General features: G+C 33.2%; 3 protein-coding genes across 7 annotated transcripts; 2 read left to right on the top strand and 1 right to left on the bottom strand.

The window, feature by feature from the left end:
• Nucleotides 1–796: 796 nt before the first annotated feature.
• LOC138317724 (persulfide dioxygenase ETHE1, mitochondrial-like) lies at nt 797–20,106 on the bottom strand. Of its 3 annotated transcripts, none has more exons than XM_069259584.1 (9): nt 19,990–20,106; nt 10,026–10,079; nt 9,544–9,599; nt 6,163–6,307; nt 5,625–5,810; nt 4,907–4,999; nt 4,352–4,441; nt 3,868–3,984; nt 797–3,405 (listed from the first exon to the last, which is right to left on the bottom strand). In XM_069259584.1, exons 3-9 carry the CDS (start codon nt 9,586–9,588, stop codon nt 3,356–3,358), a joined length of 726 nt encoding a protein of 241 aa, XP_069115685.1. In that variant the 5' UTR covers nt 9,589–9,599; nt 10,026–10,079; nt 19,990–20,106; the 3' UTR covers nt 797–3,355. The 3 variants fall into 3 exon arrangements, with proteins under 3 accessions (XP_069115685.1, XP_069115684.1, XP_069115683.1); XM_069259583.1 differs by having other exon boundaries at nt 800–3,405; nt 9,544–9,666; XM_069259582.1 differs by having other exon boundaries at nt 802–3,405; nt 9,544–9,820.
• Nucleotides 14,954–19,760, top strand: LOC138317725 (uncharacterized). 2 transcript variants are annotated; one of them, XM_069259585.1, is made up of 3 exons: nt 14,954–15,189; nt 17,651–18,240; nt 18,565–19,760. In XM_069259585.1, exons 2-3 carry the CDS (start codon nt 18,100–18,102, stop codon nt 19,003–19,005), a joined length of 582 nt encoding a protein of 193 aa, XP_069115686.1. In that variant the 5' UTR covers nt 14,954–15,189; nt 17,651–18,099; the 3' UTR covers nt 19,006–19,760. The 2 variants fall into 2 exon arrangements, 1 of the variants encoding a protein (XP_069115686.1); XR_011207794.1 differs by lacking the exon at nt 14,954–15,189 and having other exon boundaries at nt 16,699–17,827; nt 18,565–18,698.
• LOC138317726 (anaphase-promoting complex subunit 13-like) lies at nt 20,029–25,720 on the top strand. 2 transcript variants are annotated; one of them, XM_069259586.1, is made up of 2 exons: nt 20,029–20,167; nt 25,023–25,720. In XM_069259586.1, exons 1-2 carry the CDS (start codon nt 20,113–20,115, stop codon nt 25,256–25,258), a joined length of 291 nt encoding a protein of 96 aa, XP_069115687.1. In that variant the 5' UTR covers nt 20,029–20,112; the 3' UTR covers nt 25,259–25,720. The 2 variants fall into 2 exon arrangements, with proteins under 2 accessions (XP_069115687.1, XP_069115688.1); XM_069259587.1 differs by having other exon boundaries at nt 20,164–20,235.
• Nucleotides 25,721–26,312: the final 592 nt, after the last annotated feature.

Genomic DNA, 26,312 nt, shown 5'->3' with positions numbered 1-26,312 from the left:
TACCAACAAGAACATTGCTGTGTGTGTTTAAAGTGAACAGTCGGGCAAGGATGGCTTAAGTTGGTAAAAATGGTGTGAATGTATCCAGAATTATTTCTTATGAAATAGAAAAATAAAATCTCTCGTCAAAATCTGTCTGGGAATTCTAAAACGTCCTCCTGGCTCACTATGTCTGTGGTTACATTTCCACGCAGCCTCGCTTTCAATGCTTTCAACTTTTCTTTACTTTAATGGTAAGAACTGGGAAACTAAGCAGAACTTGACCGTCCTATTAATACGTGAGAACTTTTGGAAGGCCAATGAACGCATTTAGACTGGTTTTCTTTGCCCGACTATTCACTTTAATTAAGTGCTTAATTATATACAGTATGTTCGTAAAATGTATTTGAAAAGTCTGCAAAAATATAAGTTTTATCTACTGAACTGATTGTAATGGGAATCATTAATACAGGTGTCCTTCAAACGACCCTTCAGTCATAAGCATCATGCTCGGTATTGTACCATTTTTTCATTTTTTTTTTTCTAACATCATCTTAGGTTTGACCACCCTTTTTCTCTTCATGACCACCAATCTTTTCCGAAAAGGTTGGCATGTTGCTCAACTCAATTGTATCCATTTTTTAAACCCTCGGTTTGGCGCGGCACCGTCACCTCGGTCAGAATTTTTGTTTGATTTGTTTGATAGTTTGCAAATGTGTTTGTTGCATTATTTTAGCGGTCGCTCGATAGTTAACGTAATTTGCAAATGGACCAAGAATAGCCAATACTGTGCTTTTAAATGTATTTATTGTAATTAAAAAACGTGTGATGCTTGGTCATTTCCTACAATTTCGAGAATGAGAGCATCAATCAACTGAAAATAATTCTGAAAACCAATCTTTTCAACGAAGACCAAATTCGTCAAAGGAATCCGGGTCAAACATCTTCGCAAGGGAACCACTAAGCTGTTGACAAGAATTAAATCAATGCAAATCAAACTGGACTACACTAGGGAAACTGTCACTTCTACTAAAAGATAACAAATATGACGAATGTCTGGATACAATTTTATTTTTTTTTTTTCAAACTGATCAAAATCCTCCAAATTTAATATTCAGTTAGTAAAATCATACGATACAAAAACAACCAAGTTCAACCTAATAAGACAAAAGGAACTCCATTAATATGAAAAAAAAATGATAGATAAATAGAGCTAAACATAAAACGAGTGTATAGATCAAAGATAATATTAGCGATATACAATTGTACAATGCATTATGATAACAAAGTAAAGCAAGGGACGTTTAAAATAGCACTTATGAAAAAAAGGCAACATAGAACAATGACAAAAATTAAAAACATACAGAATCATAACAAAAAAAGCTACCGATTCCTTACGATTTATGTTAAAAATGTTACAATGTTATACTTAACATATCAGATAACAGTATTGTCTTAAGAATGTTTGTCATGGTATTTTCAGGTAGGTTTGTTCATTGTTTGTAAACAGTCATTAACAACCAAAGTAGTCTAAACAGTATTAAAACAACTTGACAACCAACCACCAGTAACAATCCGGGATTCATGATGGATGTCTTAAAATCAATTTGTAATTTAATAAGCTTAATTTTAACTTCAATTCATTCTTAAATATTAATCAAAAATATTTACTTAAAGTCAACTTCAATTAAGTCTTAAAAATTAATCAAAAATATTTAGTAAAAGTAAAAACTTCAATTAAGGCTTAAACATTAAGCAAAAATATTTACTAATACAATGTAGTATGTTCGACATACAGACAACCTAAGTATGTATCTTAATTATAATCATTTCCAAACTGGTTTTTAACATGTCTACACGTTGAAGCAAACAGAGCGGTTACAAGGTTCATACTGGGATATCAGGTGTACCAAAGGTTCTTTCCTGTTCTAAATCTAGACCGAGTTAATTTGACTCAGACATAGACATGATAGATAGAAGTTCGGTGTCAAATGTCTACATCTGGTATCAAGACCGCAGTAAGACGGGCTACTCCAAATCATTGCACAACCGTTAAGACCAAATCTTAATTTAAACATAACCATAAATTCTGTTCATGAAAAGTAAATGTCTGACATTTGTTGAATAAGTTTCCAGCCTATGTGAATAAGCAATGCCAATGGAATTCCTATATATAAATAGAAAATGGTATCAATATCTCTTACATATAGATAAAAAGTAAGTCGTAAGCTATTAAATAGTCCTTGGCAATTTTCCTGCAAAATAGTATGAGTAATATTGTACTGTGAGAAATATCAAGTCTGCGACAATATGTTAGGATACATTTGAGAATGTCCTTTTCATAATTTTCAGAAAAATTAACAAAAGAATAAAGCCACAATGTGAAATTATACATGTATTAATGCAGATTTCAAGAAAACGAAATAAGGCAAAGAGACTATTCTACAATTGTCAAATACATGTATTAGGTATCGTGCATAAATAACACACGATACATTACCAGTATAAATTTGCATTGATAGTACTTGTTATGAGTTTAGTGCCGAAAACAAAATGATGCCACCAGGAAATGCTGATATAATCTTTGCATAGTAAACATGCATTTTAAGCTAAAGAGAACATGCAAACGGTTCACGATCGGTCTAAGATTTGTCAAAGATGACGATCTATGAGTGATTACTGAGTATATTCAAACTTATAATGGTAAGGCAAGTATGCATTTTTTTGTATTTTATACATATAAAGATAAATCATCCGTTGGTTGATATCATGATACGAAAAAGCTAACTTACAGATAAAAGCTTGTTTTCATTTCTCTTCCTGATTGTGATAATGTGGTGTTTTAATTAATTAGCAAACCTCTATCAAATATGATGATACATGTATTTATTAACATTAAAATAAAGACTATTTCACATTTTTTTTTAAATTTCATTTAAAAACAAACGTACTGAAAATACCTTCAAATATCTTCACATAAAATATAAATTACATTTTGATTTAAATGGTATATGTCAACAATTTATGTCCTGATACAATCAATATCATTTTCATGTTTTTTTATTCTTGAAAGACAACGTAAACATAAGCATATAATACAACCAACAAATACATTTACAATCTCAATTGTACTAGGTAATTATATATTAACCTGTTTCAAACTTTGGTTATATGTATAATATATATTTCTTCTGTAAAATATGGCTTGTTCGAGGGCATCCAATCAACATTGAGTCAACTCCACACACTGAGTCTAAATCACACTAAGTCAATCATGAGTCCATTCTCCATGCTGAGTCAAACACCACAGCATTATCTAGAGTAAGTATTAGCTGTTGCTGCCATGGTTTCATGGAAATATGTGTACTTCGTTGGTCTATTCGGTATCAAACACTCCACACACTAGGTTAGCAGGCAGCGCACGATCTGATGATAACATATAAACATGAAGAACATCAATAAACAGGATAAAAATTGTAGTAATAGCTTTACCTTTCAATCCAAAGTGGAGTGATTAGCACAAAAACAAATTGTTTCTTTCTAAACAGGTATCAGGTTATGTGATATTAATATTATTATATACAGTATCTCATAATCTTCTTTTTTTCTCCAATTTTGTGACTGCCACATAATGTATGTTACCAATAATGAAGAATGTAAATGTACATGAGTTCCACATCCCTTATCAAACAGGTGTAGTCAACTTGTCTTTGATTTTGGTTGGGTCTCAAGTTTTAATGGAAAACACTTTCAACGAAAAATAATTTGCAGGAAATCTTTCAATGGCAAATGATTAGTCCAAGATCGAGCTAAATGTAATTTGAACGTGGATTGTATTTATGTGGACCTATTGTTCATGTAGTGTTGGATAGTACAAGCAAGACTTACCAATCTGTTTAGGGTAGGGCAGATTGAGGCTGGCCATAATCTCTATAAATGCCTCCTTCGACTTGGACAGACGAGGGTTCATGGATTTCTCTTCTGCCACTGTGGTAACTGTTTGACCTACAAAACCACCAAGCATATCGAAAGTTTTCAAAACAAATCAAAGACAATGCTTTACAAAAAAATCATTGCCAGCATTCTAGAAGCTTAATCACTTTAAACATTTCACGATTTTCTACATACTTAAAAAAGAATATCACATCTTACATGGTTAAGGTTAAGGTTAAGATTCTTTGTTTTTACGCCCATTTCTTTTAAAAAAATCTTTGCTATCGATTCTTGCGCAGTCAAATAGTAATGTCAAAGATATATAGCTTTAAGATTATTTTGCTCCTTTGTTAAATACTATGTAAAACGTAATTATATAACCTATGGAATGTCAGTATTAATTTAAGGTAGACTTCCACTTTCGATATATGTTAATTACCTGTATAGTCGTGAGCTGGGTAAAGCAAGAAGTTTGGAGGTAGTGAGAAGATCTTGGAGTGGACAGAATCGTACAGTGTGGCTGCACTGCCTGGAATCATACATCCAACACATGAAGTATTTAGTCTTTGTTGACATTTATCTTTTTTAAATCAGTACAGCACCATAGAATTATTTACATGTGGTTTATTAATACGGCATACATGGTGCCTTCTAACATAGATATAGTGTAGTGTACATGTATGTGTAGAATACTAACCATAGTTGTGACTACATGAGAAATATCTTGAAGGTATAGTTCACCTGTCCCATATTGAAATATGGACTAGATCAGACATAACATGATGATCATGCATATTCTATGCCTGCATCACTCCTCCCTATGCAATGGTTGGAGGTGACACATATGAGATGTTTCAGCTATTGCACTACGTGTCATAACATGTCTTCAAAATGCTATTTTTGTCAAAATATCATAATAAATATAAGCTCTTATGATCATTTAACATAAATGCCAAACATAAACAATAATTCAGTAATACTATTTTCAACTAACCTTCCTGGAAGTCTGTGCGTCCACAGCCACGTATGAGAACAGCATCACCGGTGAAAGCCATGCCCTTCTCACGCCAAACATAAGTACAGCAACCTACAAGTCAGACATGTCCACACACATCACTAGAATTTTCTATATTCCTTGCTATGGTTATAATTTGAAACCACTTCAATATCCTCTATCTTGCCCATAACTAAGGTCAATGTAGATCAACATTCCATGTATATCCGTATGCACCCTTAATATATGTGGTAAGCAGGTTTAAGGTGATCGTTGAAAATTGTTATCGTTTCCTTTTGTGGTAGCAGCAAAAAAAGCATAATTTTATATTGATATCACATTGAATCATCCGTAAAAAACTACTACAATCAAATCGCATTATTCTGAAAACAATATAGCCAGCGGTTCCATTGCGCAAAATACATCCAAGTCACGATCAAGTCAAACCTACAGCAGTTTTATAGACAATGGTGTACCCTATGTTATTAAGAGGTGGTAACAGGAACTTTAATTCATTATAAATATACATAGACAGAAGCACAGGAATGTTATTAGTAGTCCACTGTGTTTCTGACATATTTCTAGTCAAGATCAAGGTACAGTAGTCTGCAGTGTCTAATATTTATTTTAGTGGTATATATTTCTCCACCACTGGAAATCTGAACCAGTGACTGAATACCAGGTCTGATTTTAACCCCCTCTTAAAAAACACACTTACCGTTAGTGTGTCCAGGGGTCTTCAATACTTCTAGTGCAAATTTTCCAAACTCCACCTTAGACCCTTCGTCTGTTTTAATGTCAGCGCTGGCCCCACTGATATCTGTGATAACACTCTTACAGGACGGTAGCTTCTTTTTTATTTCCCCCGTTCCTGTCACATGGTCAGCGTGGACATGGGTGTTAACTAGAGGCAGAGAAAAACGATATTATATCAAAAGTCAATATATATACATATATCAATTTACACGGTGTATATCAAATTTGAAATTAATCAAATCAGCTTGGAATGTTTATAACCTAATACAGTCACTTGGTATTACATGTATGAACCTAAATGTAATAATTCATGCATACATGATTATCTACTGAATGTATTTTAAAATTGATCTACACATTTGAATGAACACATATAAAGTATGCTAAATCTATTAAGTCTCCTAGTTTGTAGACAAATTTTACCAAAGACATAACAAATAAATTTGAATAGACCAAATTTTAATTCAAATTAAAAATTCAAATTAAAACTCATTTCATACTTGCGAATTTCAGATTGAGGCCAAGGGACTTGACTAGGTTGAGATCTCTGTCGACGAGCTCATACACAGGGTCAATAAGTACAGCTTCCTTGGTATCTGGGTCAGCTAAAAGGTAGGTGTATGTAAAGGACTTGTAGTCCAGTAACTGCGAATAGAAAAACAGAATTAGACTTTGAAAATGTCCATGATATTTGTCATATTTCAGTAAAGTGACCTAGGATTGTATGTGTTTATACATTGTACATGGACATCAATGTCTGAGCACAATCTTAAGGTTATCTTACCTTGTTTAAACTAGTGGCATTTTATGTGCCTAAACATCACTTCTTATGTGCTCTTGAACATAACTAAGGTGGTAAAAAGTGTGTATGCATCAGCCCTAAACTTATGTATTATTTTTCAGTAGTAGTTTGTTGTGTTGTACATTGTGTATGTAAATTTTGGCAAAATATGCAAAAACTTGTACATTTCAGTTTAGTAAGTCCACAGAGTTCGGTGCATATATTTCTGTCATCAAATAATCACGCCATTATATCTATTAGTGTCTATAACATCTTAAAGAAGCGCTTTTTTAGCCGACATTAGTTGACATTGTCATGAAAATAGTAGTTGTCGATTACCGTAAATTGGGATATTTTGGATGTGGTCAAATTTTGGCTTATTTGGCGTTTGGCATGAAAACGCCAAAATTTAACATGTACCAAAATTTGACTACGTATTTATTTGTTTGTATATCTACCGATACATCTAAATAAAATGTATAAGGTATGCGAACATGTACTCTCGGTAAATTACTCGATAACAATACATGAACATACATTTCAGGTATGTGCTGTTAACCGGAAAAAAGTAACTTATGCGAGTCTTTCTTTTGTGCAAACATGTATATAATTAATAGTGACTATTTATCACTTTTATTGAAGAACAATATTTCAGGGGGATGCTTTATATCAATAAGGCTTCAAAACTTACCATGTCAGTTTTTCATTGTTGCGGGATCTATTTGTATAGACAAAATCATTCTTCAGATTTTTTTTTTCTTTTGATCAAATTAAGCTATGCGCTGAAAATTTACATGGCAAAGGGAAACGCCAAATTTAAACGCACCAAAATCTAACCACCCTATTTGATACAAAAACGGCAAATTTTCCCGACGCCAAAATATCCCAATTTACGGTACATGTATATCATGCAATTTTGAATTCTGACGAGAAAATGAAAAATCAGCACGATAGGGATTCCCTTACAACAGAACAATAACTAATTTCCATTTGGAAGGGAAATCCTAAATAAGAACTAAAAACTGAAAAAAAGAAAACAATAACAATAAGGATTTTCTTTCAAAATGGAAATCCTTAAAATCAGAACAATATTAAACTACATGTATAAGGATTTCCATACGCAATGGAAACCCCTTAAATTAAGAAACAAGGCCAAAGAGGAGTAACTTTGAAATTTGTCTATGTTTTACAAAAGTAACTTTAAATGAATGTCAGGGTCATCCATTTTAACATACTTGAAAGCGCCTTTTTCAAAGCATATCACGTAGGGGCTAAACATCAGGTCGCTATGCTACTTTTTATTTACATGTAACAAGAAGTTGCAGATTCTAGTCTATTAACCCCTGTGACCTAGAATTAATGTAAATGTCATTCATTTGAATAAATTTGGAAACCTTTCATCTCAGCATGTCACCGGCAAAATATAAGGTCTCAATACCTATTTGTTGATGACATGAAGTCATTCAAAGATTTGAAACTATCTGACGTCTGTGACCTTGCATGAAAGTCAAGGTCGAAGGTCAAGGTCATACATTTGAACAGACACTCATCTCAGCATCCTACAGGCCCAATATTTGCCTCTTAAGGATGTATTCTTCTGAGGTTTCAGTCCCGTTGAAGTCTCGTTTCGACAAAGATCAAAGAAGTTATGAGATTTTCAAATACAATTTATCAATATCTGTAGCAAGTTTCCAGAAATTATACGCTTTTGTCACTTTATTTTTACATTGAATAGTAATTTGAGCACTTTTATTTTTTACTCTAAAATAATGAAAAATAACAAATATTCAAATGGGGCAAAAAAGTAAGCACACGGACCCCCCATTTTCCTGCCTAATTTAGAAAGACAAACCCATTCCCTATTGATATGCAAAATATTAACAAAAGTTTAAAACCAGAACTTTTTCTATAAATGGTTAAATTTGGCAAAAATGGCTGAAAATGGTGTATTTTGTTGCTCAAAATTAAGGGGTAGGGTTAGCATATGTTGTTATTCTCAGAAAAAAATATGAGTCTTATTAATCAAAACTGGTATATTTTTAAAGAAGACTACTAGAAAATAAATTCTACAAACATCCATAAATATCACACACCTGATTTGGAAATTATGGCTCTAATCTCTCGTGTGTATGGTCAAAACGGCAAAATTCCCATAAAATCCAAGATTTTGTCAACTAGGTCTCTTTGAGTGACAATAGCTCAAAAACGAGCACACGGACATATGTTTTTTCTTCCATTTTCTTTTATGGTATGAACTCCTATTTCCAAAAATCTATATGAGAAAAAATGTAATACAAGAAAATTTTGACTTCTCAGAGGAGTACATCCTTAATAGAAGAAGTAAAAAAACATTGGTTTATTTGACACCTGTGACCTTGAATAAGAGTCAGGATTATTCATTTTAACAAACTTGTTAGTCCTTCATCCCAGCATGATACAGACCCAACAATATTAGAGTTTACACCTGTCTTTTGTTGATAAGAAGTTAATACATTTTAGCTTATTTGACCTCTGTGACCTTGAATGAAGGTCAATGTCATTCTTTTGAACAACCATAAAATACCTTTGTACCAGCATACCACAGGCCAAATATGAGGTTTCTAGGCCTCATTGTTATTGACAAGTCATTCAAAGATTTAACCTATTTGACACTTGTGACCTCTCATACCTTGCAAAAAATGTCAAGGTCATATATGTGGAAGCCATTTATATCATCATGTCACTGGCTCAAAAATATAGGTCTCTAGGCCTTAAAATTATTGACAAGAAGATGTTCCTTCATTTTAACCTGCTGTTTCATCTGGCACAGCAAAACTTTAGCGTTACAGAATAAGATACATTTTGGGGCAGCTTAGGTTTAGCACTGCTCGTTTAATTGGTCAGTACATTCATGAACTAAAATATTAAACATGTAACCCATATCCGGACCCTTTGATTTGTCGAATCTGTCATCATTTGAATGACACTTAGTAAACATTGGGCATGCTTTTAAACATTTCCCTCCAAAATCCCTAATAACAACTACCCCTTCTCCAACTATAATTAACAGTCATAATAAACATCAAACGTCATATAGCTACCTGTAAGCATGCAATCTTACCTGTCTGAAGATATAATCCTTGTCTTTTCCTGTGAAATCTGACATCTTCCTTGTTGCTACAGAAACAGAATTCCAATTTCTGGTTGACAATGCTGTCTTTGAGGAACAAACTGAAGTTTCAGACTGAAATTTGGATTGTTTACAGTTCCAACATAATAAGTTACTAGAAGAAGCACTGATTGACCGAGACACGAAATGAGAGAATGTAGCGACACGTAAAAATGATCCAGAGCGCAGAACAGAGGTCTTAATCACGGGTAAGGCCATAGTCACAGAACTGAAATTTAAAAATTACAGAAGGTAGTAAACCTCCAGTGTGATCTTGATTAGTACAAATGTATGGGTTAGTTGGCAAGATCCTGGGGAGTGGATTTGGGAAAGGTAGGTAGGAACTGGTTGGATAGATTAACAAGAAACAATTTTTTTTTTTTTTTTTTTTTTAAATTCAAAGGGTTTTTTTTAACTATTTTTTTCATACTTACCCTTATTTGATACTGGTGCTAGGTTATGATTTTACACGATATCAGTTTGCAAGTCTGAAAATTAAAAAAAAAAAAGAAGATTGTAATTAAAATGCAAAGCAGCAACAAGAGATCCTAGAGGGATCTTGGCGCCCACCAAAGAATGATCTATGTCTGGCAAACGAAAGAGGGATCTTTTCTCTGCTTTTCAGACTTTTACTACATATTACTACTTATGAAATTTCAGAAAATCCCTTCAGTGCTTTCTGAGAAATAGCAGTAACAAACTTCAATTGTCATAATCCAAGATGGTGGCCTGTCTCCTATCTTGTTGACCGATCATGATCAGTCCCCTAATGCAATATGCACAGCTAGGGTCCTAGGGGAACAGAGCCTACATGTGAAATTTGAGAAGGATCTCTTCAGTACTTTCTGAGAAATAGTGGTAACAAACTTTATCTATCAAAATCCAAGATGGCAGGAAGGATGGAAGAAAGGAGGGATGGACAGACGGACAAAGAACCACACACGAAAGGCGATTTGAATCAGATGGTGGGCTAAAAATAAGCAATATTAATAATACTTATTGTGTGACTATACTTTTAGATGTTCTTAATTTGTGCCTTATACTTGTTCAATATACAAACATATTTACAAGTCTAGCTCTGACTTATAGTTATACATGGATGTTGTTATGATTAAACTAGCCTATGGGACGAAGATTATCATTAGGTCTAAACTCAATTTAAAAACAATTTTAAATAATATGGCAAACACATGATTCTATCATTCTTTTCTTTGTATTAATATTGTTTCCCCTTTAATAATAAGTTTTAAAATCTGTTTCACATTTTATAAAATGAATTGTAAGAAATTTAGAATGATAATAATGCTCTACTCCGACACCCAGTAAAGCACTCATAGTAAGAGAAGAAAAAATGCAGTCACAGACCTTAATGGCCTCACGCAAGTGATTAGAATAGGTCACTACAGACTTTGTCTCAGTCTGACCTAAAAAACGCAAGGAGAAAAAAAGCAGCCACAGGCATAAGGGTCTCTAACCCAAGAACTCTATATATATTATATATTCTGAATTATGTGTATATAACTATAATATGTTCTAGCTATTGAGAGAGCTACAATGTATCAGTCTTAACATGGTAACTGAATCAACCCAATTGTAGAATAAGCTTGGCCAAAATATGTCTTTTTAGTACATTATAATTGAATCTATATATAGCCAATTGTAGAATACAAGCTTGGTTAGTAGAGTTTCAATTATTTCAGCATCATTTAACCTCCAAATCACAATTTAAAACTATTTACTTTACATCACCCTCGAGTACATGCATTTAGTCTGTAAATCATTTGTTTCTGATCATCAAATTATAAGAAATTTTTTTCTTCAAAAATATCAATAATATTAAGCATTAATAATACGTTATTGCATTTAATCTAAATTAAAAAACTCAGCATTTTCCCATCAGAAATATTTTGAATTTAACATCATTTTACAATATGAGACAGTCATGTACCTGTACTTTCATAAACACCCGTCACCTGAAACCTAGGTCACTGTATATTTACAAATGTATGTATACTCAACAGGTATATCACTTATCTGAAGAGGTTTGATCAAGGTTACTCTATACTATCAATCAAAATATATAAAGGACGTTGTAAGTCAGACAAGTTATATTTAGTGTCTGGGTATCTGTATATCTAACGTAGGTATCTGGTCAGGGTTATAGACCTTGGTGACATTGGGTATGTAGGCCAGTATCAAATAAACAATAGCTGTCTGAGAACAGCAAAGTTCATCTCTGGTGACACATACTGAATGAGATATCTAGCAGCATTATCACGCAAGTACAACTTTGCCTTGAAATTGATTATAACAGCTATGTTTTCCTTTAAAATAATTGACCATCAAGTTCAACAGATCTATGTAATCTTTATATAAACATTATGTATCAAGACAAAATAATGTCAGTTGTTAAGGTGGTACTAGGTCACAGCCAGTATCTGAAAGTGACAGTGAATTTTCCATAGACAATCGGCCAACTGAGAAAGAAAATTCAATGGCACCAACATTTTTCATAGACCCATTTTATTATCATATACATGTATGTATTGTTAAAGGGACAATTCAGTCTAAGAGAACATTAAAATGTGTACATATATCGGGAAAAATCCAGTTCTAATGTAAATTAGATCAGTCGGTTTTACTGTAATATGCCTGAAAACCCCATGGTTGTGACATGTGTGTAGATGTTCAAACTCGCTCGCTGTCCGCCATTACACATTGTGGTCGAACTTCTTGTATGCCGAACCCAGTCCCTTGCTCGTAGAGTAATGCAACTTTTGTCGAGAACTGCTCAAATTGCTCTGAGAGTAGTGTGTTTACCTTATTAGGTGAATTGTCTTGCATAAAAATCATTTTAACACCTTCTCAGTGGTTATGTAGTTTATTTGTTTAATGTGTGTGACTTTGGCTTGGGTATGGGTACAGCGTCCATATTGTACCTGCTTAATCGTATTGATCAACGATTTGATATTTCAACGATATTAATCAAAATACTAAACAATGACGTGGAATTTGTCAATATTTTATGTTATATGTTTCATAAGAAATGTAGGACAATACATTTATGCCATATTTTGCTTCACGCTTTTGTAAAAGAATTAGCCTGAGTGACTTGTCCCTTTAAATGACAGGACCATAATATTGATTGCAATGCTTCTAAGGTTATTTTTTCACTCATGCAACAAAATCCCATATGAAAATTGCTAAATTAACAGATTTTTCTAAACATTTTTTTTTTCTTTATCAGAATTATCCTTGTCAAGCATTTCACTAAACATAGATCAAAATCAGAATTTGTCCATGTATGCAGAATAACAGAAGTTTTAATATATCAATATTGCATATATAGCCAATAGAACCAACATAATAATATTTTACACAGACCGACTAGCAGTTTCTCAACTGCATGTCTATCAATTATCAGCATGTGTAATTAGGATTCCAGGGTTGTTCAAAATTTAGCAATTTACCCTTTACAACTTTAACCTTGAAAGAAAACCAAGGTCATTCATCTGAGTAATCAATTAATATATCATATGCCAGGCATTTTAGATTCCATCAACTTGTGGTTACATTCAATTTTAATTTGTAGCAAAAATAAATGTTATATGATCTATAAATGATGCATGGATTACCAGGTATACAACACAAATTCATCTATACTGGGTTTATTCTGTGCGATGCTAGATGTTCTTTGAAAGTGCATTTTTTAGAGGGTGTTTGTTTTGGTAAACTTAACAGTTGAAACGAAATAAGTCATTCTATTCTGTATATTTATAAAATATATATACACATATATATACATTATATTACATGTTTATTGTTCTAAACAAAACCAATTGTTTTTACAAATGACTGCATGAACACATGCATGGCAGTTTGTCCTTCAATCAAGTCAAATAATACACCACAAAAAAATAAATAACCATGAAATGAACTTCAAACAACACCAATTCTAGTTGTCATGCAGTTTAAATCATTCAATATGTGATAAGATCAGGTTTTTTTCCCCTGCTAACCAAATGATCATCTTGTTCATTCGTTAAATATTTAGAGCATTTTTGGTTAAAAAAAAAAAATAGTTACAGCGTAGTAAATAGTTAAAGCTGCATTGTTGAATTATTAAACAGAATTTTTTTTTATAATCATGCATTCAATGAACATATGATAAAATCTTATCTATAGCTTAAAATGACTTCAATGTTTTAACTAAGATTTGTTTTACATTTTCAGTCAGTATAGATGATTTTAATCCTTATTGGAATTCCTTTTTGAGACTTTTTTTATTATCAGACATTTAATATTACCATATTTGATCCAATTAGTGCCCCCTGTGTCTATAAGCACCCCTCACCTTTTTAAGCTTCATTTTCACTTACTATGAATTAAATACAGACTGAAAATATGAATCTTTGTTGATTTTCTGACCAATTTCTTTTGCAAATTAATTGGTTTATGGCTTATTATATAGCAAGTCCAAATTTGTTTCTATTAAGCGCCCCCGATCATGACTTGCTTCAATTTTTTAGCGCCCAGGGCGCTTATGGTCAAATACTGTATTCTTATTCTTTTATTTTAATTTTGTTTCAGAAAGGATTCAGTGCAGGACCTTTATAATGTTTTTGGTTGTTTTTTTTTTTTGCCAAATAATTTATTTGACAGGGAACATTTAACAGTAATGGCCAGGAAACCGTTTCATTTTCAAAATCATCAATTGGAATGTAATAATTTATTTATAATTGATTATAATTTCATGGCTTTCAAATTCGGGAAATAACTTCTTTTTATTGGAATTAAACACCTTTCCGAGATTACTGTGATACATATTACTTTTTATGCTATAAATTTGAAGATTTATGACCACTTTTCGAAAATTTTTGTTAAGTTGTTGAGACAAATTTGTAACTGATGATCGGTTTTTATCATATTTTTTTTCGTGAATTTTTTTTTCTCTCAATCATTGGCCCACAAGGACGTAGATGGCTACTTATTAATCATTGTCGGTCCGTCACTAACATTTTAATTTACAGGTACACATTGTGCAAATAAACAGTGTTAGATCTGTAACGCATACAATGTGTACTCTTATAATCACTTTTAGTACTTACATTATTAGGCCGACATGTCCTTTATACCTTGCCTATCTGCAACGTGTGCACATCAAATATGTGGGCTAGATAAAGTTAAAGTGGCTGATAAAGCCCTACACGATTTAGATATAGGCATGTAGCTACGTATACGTTGAATGACAGATCTGGGTCACTATTTAGCTTTTTGTGTCCTACTTTCATGGTTTAATTTTTTATATAAAACTTCTCCTACTAAAGACCTGAATGGACCTGAACGGGACCTGAAGGAGGACCTGAACGGGGTTTTAGAGTATTAAATGCATATTTATATACAATATCTCTTTATTTTATGCTAGAATATATATTAATACACATCTTGATGTCTTTTTTTGTGAAAATTTTTTTTTTGAAGACTTAATTATAAAGCTCGACAAAAAGGTCGCTTACCGTACCGATAATATGGCGGACCTGAACGGGACCTGAAGGAGGACCTGAACGGGGTTTTAGAGTATTGAATCGATATATATAAGTAACATCTCTTTGTTTTCCGTTTGAATATATATAAATTCACATATGGTTGTAATTTTTTTTGAAATATTATATATTTATTTAAATATAGCTCGCCAATAAGGTCGCTTACCGTAACAATAACATGGCGGACCTGAGCGGGACCTGATACTGATAGGCCTATTATAAGTTACCTGTGTTAGTCTTAGTAGTACATATGTATATGTAATTTCAACAAGAAATATGTAGAACTCTTGGCCATATATGTTTCCAGACTCAACGACGGGGACGTGGTTCTACACTGAGTCCATATAATTTTATTTACACAATAGATCTTGGAGACTGAATTAAGACAAACAATTTTTTCTTACTTTTATTTTTGATACACCTGCATATTGTTTTTACTAGTAATGAATTGATAATAATTATTACATCTACATTAAGCCTACTTAACACAATAAAAATAAAGTCCAATGGTAATCAAATACTTTATTTCTAAAAATTAATTACAAAAACAGCAATTTACTAAATACTTACCATGCATATTGTTATGAAAATGTTGTACAGCTATACCAAGAAGCACTAAGAATAAATGCAAGAAAAATGTTTAACATCCGAGTATCTATACGCAACAAGGCGAACTGCAAATGGAAACATTTATTAGCTAAAAAGCACTAGACTAATTACATATATATTTTTTACATGAAAATGTGTACTATGAAAAAAAATGTTAAACATCCGAGTATCTATACGCAACAAGGCGAACTGCAGATGGAAACATTTATAGGTTTAAAAAGCACTAAGACTAATTACATATCTGTTTGACATGAAAATGTGTACTATGAAAATAAAATGTTTAACATCCGAGTATCTATACGCAACAAGGCGAACTGCAGATGGAAACATTAGTAGTTAGAAAGAGCTAAAGTATATTTGTCACTATAAATTAAATGTATATTTGTCATCAAAATGTGTAGTCTGCAAAAATTAGAAAAAACATCCTGGATGTTTGTACTGAATGGTGAACCTACTAATATCAACTAACAGTGTTTATCGCAAAACCAAGTGTCTCCTGCAGATAATTTTACACAGTTTTTGTGTTTCCAAACATTACAGACTTTTTTGCCTTTAATCCATTCACATCCTACCATATCTTCCCAGCAATCTGGTTTTCCACAAGAACAATTAAATTCTATTTTAACAGATTTAATTTTGGAACTACCACAAGTCTTACTTTGAGTTTTTGGAAATGGTGAAAATGATCTTTTTTCTAAACAGCTAACCAAATGAGGTCGAAGATACTGGGGACAGAACTCTATTTTCTTAGACCCTGTAAATGTATTAAAACAAAATTCTACCAAAAATGCTATAGCAAATAGACCACAATCAAAGCTGTTACTTTGTTGTTGAACTTCTGGGATTTTAACTGATAAGTTTTGACCTGGTTTACCATATATGGATGACAATTGGATTTGAAGTGAATCTGAAAGTGGGACAGAGTTTTGTAAACTGTCAAGAACAAAAATTGAATTTTTTTAACACTATCCCTAACCTTAACACTGTTGGACTGTTTAACTTCCTTAACACTATCCCTAACCTTAACACTGTTGGACTGTTTAACTTCCTTAGCACTATCCCTAACCTTAACACTGTTGGACTGTTTAACTTCCTTAACACTATCTCTAACCTTAATACTGTCAGACTGTTTTGATACATATTTCACACACAATTTGATGGAATTGACCACTGTCCTAACTCCCGACATGCTGAAATGCACGCCATCCCTGCCAAAAAGTGACCTATCTAGACAACCATTTGTCATGAAGTATCCATGGCCAATAAAGAAAAGCTGAGGGAGCAAAGAGGATACTGAGGAAAGACCTGTGTTTACAGACTTGGCTTCTTCGTTAAATGACCTGATGTAGGAATCTTTCACTATCATGTTAGTGAATCTGTTATCACACCTCTTGGTGGTATACCTGAAATGACTATTTTCAGTGTTGGATGGATACCCCACAATTTCTCAACCAGAGCCTGATACTTTGATAATGTAACTTCATCACTTTCCCTCTTAGCTATCTCATCAAAACCCAAGTGAAGAACTAGAATGCTATAATTTGAAACTATGTTTCTCAACTGAAGCCATGCCTTCTCAAATGTTAATCCACTCTTGGAAATTATATGCATCTGATCATTAGCATCAATATGCTGGTAAAAATATCTAGCCTGAGAATTGCCTAATACTAATGTACTAGCCATCATGAAATACAAAACTAGAAAAAAATTCTAAGTTAGGAGCAAAAATAAAATCTATTTGAAAAAAAATCTACAGCACTACTCTTAATTATAGAATTTCTGAAAAATGAGCATAAAAAAGGATATAAAAAGGAAAGAAAAATTTATCTTAATTTCTACACATACAGACCATAGCACTAGTAATGCAGATTATGACTGGATAACAGACTGGTCTCAAATATATACAGGTAATTGTCACCCAAGCTGACACTAATTGGTGAGATGACAATCAAGAGGATTACCTATACAGTTAACACCTGAACACATCTCCAGCTTGGGTTAATTAGCCACTGGTAATTGCTGGCTCATGGCCCCATGTGGATGGGTGTTGTTTACATTGTGACTACATTCTCAACACTGGTCAGGTAATTAATAGCCTTTTAATGAAGGAAGGACTATTCACAGATAATTAAATGACTTTCTAAGAAGGTAAATCCTCTAATTAATATAGATATCTGAATTTCTGTTCAAATAATTAAAAATTTACCATGATGATGATGAACACTTTTGCTCAAAGGATTAAAAAATTAATTAGAACCCTGATGACTGCTAATGATGAACACTTGTTAAATGTAACCAATCAAAAGTTGTCTGTGACAATGATAACCAATCCTTACTTGGTCCAAACTATTATAAAATGTACTCCATTTCAAATTTTATTCACTGTTTCCTTTTTCCTTGGAATACTACACATTATACTAAGATCATGGCTAAGCTTGCAGTCTTTGGTAGCAGCTATGTCACTCGCCTTGAACGATATTGTCATGGTGACCTTAAGGTAATATATGTAACATGTCTGGATATATGTAGAGTACCAGTTGTATTTTTAATCAATTTAATTATGTTACATGTAGATCAATATTTCCAATGTTGCTTTAATCAATTTAAATTCAGTTATATGTAGATCAATATCTGCAATATTTTTTTTATCAATTTTGATTCAGTTATCAATATTTTACATGGTATGTTTTTTGTAATATTAGTTTAAAATGTCTTTAATTCTTTTTGTTTTATGATTTTATCAATTTTAATTCAGTTATCAATATTTTACATGGTATATTTTGGTAATATTTGTTTAAAATGTGTTTAATTCTTTATGTAGGTCCCTGGTACTGTTCGATTCTTCGGCAAGGGTGGTATGCGTTTGGATTCGATTCCAAGTCATCTTCTACAAGATCTCATAGAGTACAGACCCGACGTTGTTGTAGTTCAGCTTGGAGGTAACGACATTTCTGCTACTTCATCCCCCAACGAGATCTTTCAGCGACTCCAGACACTTCAGACAGACCTACTTCGAGCCGGCATACAGAAGATTTACTTCGCAGAGATTCTCCGACGAGGAAACTTCACCAAGTCCCCAGGCCTGACACAGACATCTTTCAACAAGCAACGGAACAAGATCAACCGATTGACACAGACGAAGCTCAACTTTATCAGGATCCATGTGAAGTTCCCCGACCACTACCTCCACGACCTTGTACATCTTAATGACACCGGACTCCAGACACAGTTCCTTTCAGTGCGTAGGCCAATGTTTTTGTGATGTATGTGTACATATTGACATTTTACTTCTGTAATGTACTTTTTGAACATTATCTGTAAATACCGTGCAAAATGTTTTGATGAATTAGATATGTGAATGTGAAATGTACAAATGTACCATGTAAAATAATTGTGTATTGATAAATAATAAATTAATGATGTATTTTATATCTATGCATGTATTATGTGAACTGATGTGTATGTAAATAATGTTTATATATATATATTCTAATAAATAAATGATTTAATTCACTCTGTGTCCTATCGTATTTTATTTTTTGACTATAAATATTAGGTTAGCATTACTTGCTATTAGCTAACAAGAGTCAATCACCTTTACATTGATATATCTGTATACATGTATGTGTATATACATAAATTAATTCAGTTTTTTACTAAAAAAAATGAGAAATTACTGAAAACTTCACTCATGTCCATTCAGTTCATGTTGTCTTCAGGTCCACCATATCGGCATTAACTATACAGTAAGCGACTCTTTTCTACAAGCTTTGAAATTAAGAGTTTTTTTTTACTCATAAATAGCATTAATATAGTTTATTAGTGAATAATATTGGATAAAACAAAGATATATTGCTTCCATACACGAATTAATACTCTAAAACCCCGTTCAGGTCCTCCTTCAGGTCCCGTTCAGGTCCGCCATATTATCGGTACGGTAAGCGACCTTTTTGTCGAGCTTTATAATTAAGTCTTCAAAAAAAAATTTTCACAAAAAAAGACATCAAGATGTGTATTAATATATATTCTAGCATAAAATAAAGAGATATTGCATATAAATATGCATTTAATACTCTAAAACCCCGTTCAGGTCCTCCTTCAGGTCCCGTTCAGGTCCATTCAGGTCTTTAGTATTTATATAAAACTTCTGAAATAACAATATCGTTTCATGTAATTATTGCATAATTTTAGTAATGAAATGAAGTGTTTTCAATTTAAAAAAATATAAGAAAAGTATATTTCTTACCTATTCCGTCAGTTTTGCAGCGTATGCCTCTGTGATCGACTGGGGACTAACATCACGTACACCAACAGTCGTAAATTGTACTTTCTCTTTGAAACGTGAGCGGAAGTTCGTTCTGCGCATGAAATGTTAAACGAAAAAAAGAGGTCAAGGCCGTTACCGCTGAGATCTCTTGAGAGAGGTAAGAGTTCCATCCTATGTAATAAGTAATGACTCTTCCGTCAGAATGACAAATGTCCACTCTCCCATGTGCGTTATGTAATGTATGGATCCCTTATCATCTTGTATAATATTTTGAAACGTTATGAAAATGTCAAATGTCATTGTTACACGTTACCTTGATCCGGAACACGGTGACATGGGGATTTCGAACACAACGTGACAGCATACATGACGCACAGGGCCTCGTTACTAATATATAAGATAGGTCACGTCTATTTACATACATTAGACGTGACCTATCTTATATATATCATCATTAGTAACGAGGCCCTGTGCATGACGTTAAGCTTAAAGGTGATAAAAACAGATTTTGAATATGCTATTTTTATGTTGATATTTGTTTATTGTGGTGCACTTAATGATTTCCAACAAAAAATACAGGTTGTATTTGACGTAATTTCAATAAAATGTGCTTGAAACGGAGTCCACAACGACCCTTTTGTAGAACGATTGCATTGCTTATCGCCCCTGATATCACCAGGTGGCCGTAGATTCGTGACGTCATCTGAGACAAACAGCTGTGACAAGAGCCGGGAAATTCAATGGGGCAGTGTTGCGGTATTGACGATTATAGATATATAAAACAGTCGCGCTACATGTAATTGTTATATTGATAAGTGGAAATGTATCCGTATATATAATATACAATCTATAACATACCCTAATATAATAAAAACTATCGTTTGCTCATTCTAATCGTTATTCTTGGCTATAAAATTGTTATGTTCTTTAGGTCAAAAGTCATTTGACATCGTGACGTATGTGTCAACTCAGGTTCGAGGAGGTTGCGGTTGACTTTTGTCTGTAAATTAAAACTCTAAACATACACTTCAAAGTTTATATCAGCAAGAAGAAATATAAGTTTACAAGAAAATGGACCAAAACAATAATGACACTACATATGCTACATGTACATACATATAATGCATATTTATAAAGGTAGACCCCGCCATCCTTCATACCCTTTCTAAAACCCTGTCATACCGCGACAAACGTGCCCCTTTCCCACCTTATGTATGTATGTACAACATACCTCTATTTTCTATTTGGAACTTAATCCTTCAGAACACCGCACAGAAAGGATTAGGCTTATTTATTTTTTAAAGTTCTGTAATAAGTTTTTCGGATTTATTCGACAAAATTTCGGGGCTTTCCGTGTACGAAAATAGAATAACATGTACAGTAGTAATAATGCACGCACGACCGATAAAAAAGACGGGACAAAACACAGATACTAGATACAATGACCAAATATGCATGACATGTACTCGTGGACAAGATATGCACGTTTAATAGTTCAACTAACACAGGGCCATCAAACAACCTATTTCTTATAAAACACAAATCATTTACAAGACCGCTTCATCATATTATCTAACCGTACACAGTTTTGGAAAATTTCAAAAGTATACGAACAGTCCACAGGGATTTTAGAATTAGTTTGTATCAATATGGACACGCTAGATAGCCTATTGACCATTATGAGACGATTTAGGAGTCTAGATAAAAGAAATCGGTAAAAATCGTATTCTACATATACGCAAGTGCACTATGAAGAATATAACAGGAAATTAATGAGAACGCAAATTGGCGAAATTGGCGAGCATTGTGGTGTTTTGAGGGTTCGGGGGAGACCCCCGGGAAAAATATTACGATTTAGAATGGCTGAGATATGAGTTTCACGATGTATTTTGATGATTTTGCGAGCGGCGAAGGCGCGATATTTTGGTGTTTGGGGGTCCGAAGGTCTCCCCCGAGAAGGAAAAAATATTACTATTTACAATGGCTGTGACGAGTTTTACGATGTATTTTGATGATTTTAAAGCGTTCTTAACATTGTAATTTTTCGATTTTAAATTACCTGCATTTATATAATGATAATATTGTGAATGTCGTCATATCATTATGCAACCCTGCTCGATCTGAACATACCGGGTTCACACCATCGGCACATTGTTGTGTAACTCAAAGTACATGTACAAAGAAATGTAATAATGAATTAATTGTCTTGCTAAGACTTAAACACATTTTTTTTAATACATGTAGTAGAATCCTTAAAAGGAAGTATGAAAACTGTGCAGGAGGACCCTTGTTTTTTCTTGTAATCATGCGCGTATGTTTGTAACAGATGATTTTTTTCATCAAAACGTAAGTCTAAGGAGGTGGGCCGCAATAATTGTCCATTTTCACTATGATCTTATTTTGCACATAAAATTACCAGTATGTATATCAAAACTCCCCGGTTAATTTTATGTGTAAACTATAAATTACATATATGCACAGTCGTATTACTCCAGGGTGGACTGAATAGGAAATTAATACTTATTCATTCGTGAAAAATGACCTTATATTTAACCCCCACATGATACTCCACATGATATATGTACTCGACATTAATGACATCATCATTTACATATAGTGACGTCATTTTATAGGTTATGACGTCAATAATGTGTCATTATGTAGGGGATAAACATGCTACCCAATAAGTCGGAATATAACATATTTTTCTCCGTGTGTATTTCTGTAAGTACTAAGACCTGTGGATAAAATCCACATGCATGTTGACAGTTCCGCGATCAGCACACCGGCTTCCGCTAGTTGTCTCAGATGACGTCACAACTCATCGGAACTCAAGGGAGGTAAGTCATAGAAAAAAATCTGTCGTCAAAAAGATGTGGAGATTGATTTCATTAATTTTACTGTTTAGAGACAAAATATAAGCAAATATCAAACTGATATATGTTTTAATAGGACATACAAATGTTTCTAGCGTATTATCTCATTTTCCATGTCCCTTCTGTTTTTATCACCTTTAATCGTATGCCAGACTCTCTTCTTTTGATAAACATGCTATCTGTTTATATTTGTAACGCACACTCATATCTGTTTATATTTGTAACGCCACTCATTTTAAAGCTGTACAAATTCATTGATCTAAGTAACTTCTTACAGGCTACATTGTGAGATATTAATTTTTTTTCATATCTACCAAACATCATGTCCCTGTGATACGTCACCCACTAATCCCTATTGAGATTCCTCCTCTAGACTCTTTTATATTCGGACGTTTGATAGATGTCTCTCGTAGTCTATCAAACGTCCGAATATAAAAGAGTCTAGAGGAGGAATCTCAATAGGGATTAGTCACCCACAGGCGTCACCCAACTGTTGCTGTTCAGTCTCAGAAAACATGTAAACGAATCGGGTAGATTTGATTTGCACATACATAGAGTACTAGCCAGTGTAAACAGCTTCTAGCTGTCACTCGATACATTTGCAGCTGACAGGGAACATTTGAATTCTTTTTTGACTCGTAATTTTTACACCAGAGACTGGGTTTGATTACTGGTTGAGGACAGAAATTGTGTACTTTTCCCAGTTTTTCTACACATATGACGTTCATATACTATTACTAGGTAATCATATGGTAATACTATAACTATTAGTGCTGGGCCGATTATCGATTTAGATAATCAGTTGGTATGCCTTTTCCAATTCCGATTTTCGATTATGAAAGTGCATATGGCCAAACAAAAGAATATGTCTGTTTAGGGTTACCCGACCAAGCCTAATTTTTAAACCCGACCCTAATTCTTTTTTTCCACTATTCTACACAGAAAAAAGGAAAGTCGCAATTTCAATCTCGGACTCCAGTTCCAGCCATTATTTTTGAGTGAAAGACACTACAAATTTTTTTTTTTTTTAATCCATGCCAACCTACCGACCCTATTTTTTGCCAATGTAACCCTAAACAGACACATTATTTTTTTTTGACTTAATTGAAATCGCTAATCATATATAGGAGTGTATGTTGTAGATTTATTTTTTTTACAAATTTTTATAATAAGATATATCTTTTCAATGGGTTGTTGTTAAATGTACTCTCTTTTCTCAACAGAAAATGAAATAGTCTATACTACATGTATAGGAGTACCGTGACTTTAAACTTTTGTGTAAATATTTCCTATCTAAAGAAATATTACGGAAAAGTATAACAACAGCAAATTTTATATCTGAAATATTATTTACTAGAAACTGATTATTTAATCAATTATCAATCAGTTTATGACTTCCAAAATTCAAACTAATAATCGATTATGATTTCAAACTGATTGCCCATCACTTATAATTATATGAACTTGTGAGTCAGCTAGAGTATTTTCACATGTGAATATTATATGAGATACAATGATACATACATATACATGTATACAATGTTGATGTTATAATCAAACAAATGTAAACTGCACAGGATTCGTTGGGAGGGGACCCCAGGTGTTTATAACATCTACTCCTTCTCCAGAAGAGGGGAGGCCTATGGTGCTTCTAGGGAAAGGGGCGCAAATACTGAAGTTCATACACTTCATAAATAACAATGAATAAGATAACAGCTACATTGTATAGGTAATGTCTATGAATATACACCCTTCCATACAGTGGAATAATATATATACAATTTATATTTGCATATAATTTCATTATTACAGAAGTATATGTATACATATGTCACATACATTATCATACATTCCGTTTCTGCTGTAGTTGACATTTTTCTCAAGTTAGGGGCTGCAGTGGCCGAGAGGTTAAGATGTCTAGACATCTTATCACAAGCCCTCCACCTCTGGGTCAAATGCCATGTCGGTTAGTTGCCAGGTACTTTCTCTGGTCAGTGGTTTTTCTCCAGGTACTCTGACTTTCATCCACCAACAAACCTGGCACATCCTTACATAACCCTGGTTAACGTTGTTGATAGGATGTTAAATTCAACCCCTTTCTCAAGTCCTTACTAATTACTCATTATGTACTTACAGGCACCATGGACAGTGAGGTACTACGAGATGGACGGTTGATGAAGATGGTGGACGAGAAGTGGAGAGAGGATAAATTACCTATGGAGGATATCGCTGTCCCACAGATGGAGCTACCTGAACTAGAACCGGACAACGGCCCAAGCAATGAAACTCTTAAGGAACAGGAACAGAAATGGACTGACTTAGCACTTTCACGTCTCCATGAACAGCCACCACTTACAAACTGCAATAGCTGAAAATGACTGCCCATCTGATCAAGGACTTATATAGATATAGACAATGTGTTCATCCAACGTGTGGGGAAAAAAACTATTTCTTGGTAAAATATCCTAGTTCATCAATTAAATAGTTTCCTTCAAAATGGAATAGTCTGGATATGAAAAGTGAATCAGTTATTCATTGATTTGTACAGATGTATCTAATATCCTACATGCTGGTTTTCCTTTTGGACTTAATCACCAATAACGTCTATTATGGTGTTTATATAATACAGTAATATATTCCTGTGTCTAGGATTTTTTCTATTGAATCAAAAAGAGACTGGAAAAAAACTAGAGAATCGAAAACTACGGTCTGAGATGTTATTCCTTGACATCATGCATATGCATGCACTAGTACTGCTGAATTTAAATTTAGCATAATTTCACAAAGTCATCAATACATTCGTCTCATTTATATTTATTAAACATGAGATATAATGATATAGTTATGTTATTTGTATTTATATCCGTAAAGTCATAGTCGCAATAACTATCACCTATACAGAGCAAAACAGTTGTCCTTATAATTAATGCAAAGTTCAGTGATGTCAGCTGGGTTGAGTATTATAGTTATAGTTGTTTAAAGATGCTCCATCGCCGACAGAGCATAAATGATATTCATCATTTGAACAATAATTGGTGTGTAATCGTGTATTTACCTGTCTAATTAACACAAAAAATAATATAAAATAATTTGTTTTGCCTTTGGTGCATGCGCAATCAGTACTTCTTTCCATATAGGATATAGTGCCACAGAATTTTTTCGGGATGCAATTAGTTATTTTTCATATTTTTACCTTGAAGTAAAATTAGAAGCTCAAACTTTTCAATGGTGGTAATGGTGTAAAGTACGTAACTTTGGTAACTGAAGAAAAATACCAAATCGTCTGCTCCTGTTTTTGATAGTGCAAAAATACCATTTGTCAGCGGTGGAGCATCTTTAAAGTATATAAATGTAATCTAATTACCTCTTCTACTCACATTTTGGCCTTTGACAAGGAGTTGTTTGTTCATATTTATAATTTTGGCA

This window comes from Argopecten irradians, chromosome 3 (assembly GCF_041381155.1).
Source record: "Argopecten irradians isolate NY chromosome 3, Ai_NY, whole genome shotgun sequence".
Classification (NCBI taxonomy): domain Eukaryota; kingdom Metazoa; phylum Mollusca; class Bivalvia; order Pectinida; family Pectinidae; genus Argopecten; species Argopecten irradians.
The sequence above is the reverse complement of the archived record's forward strand: the minus strand, read 5'-3'. Positions and strand labels throughout refer to the sequence as shown.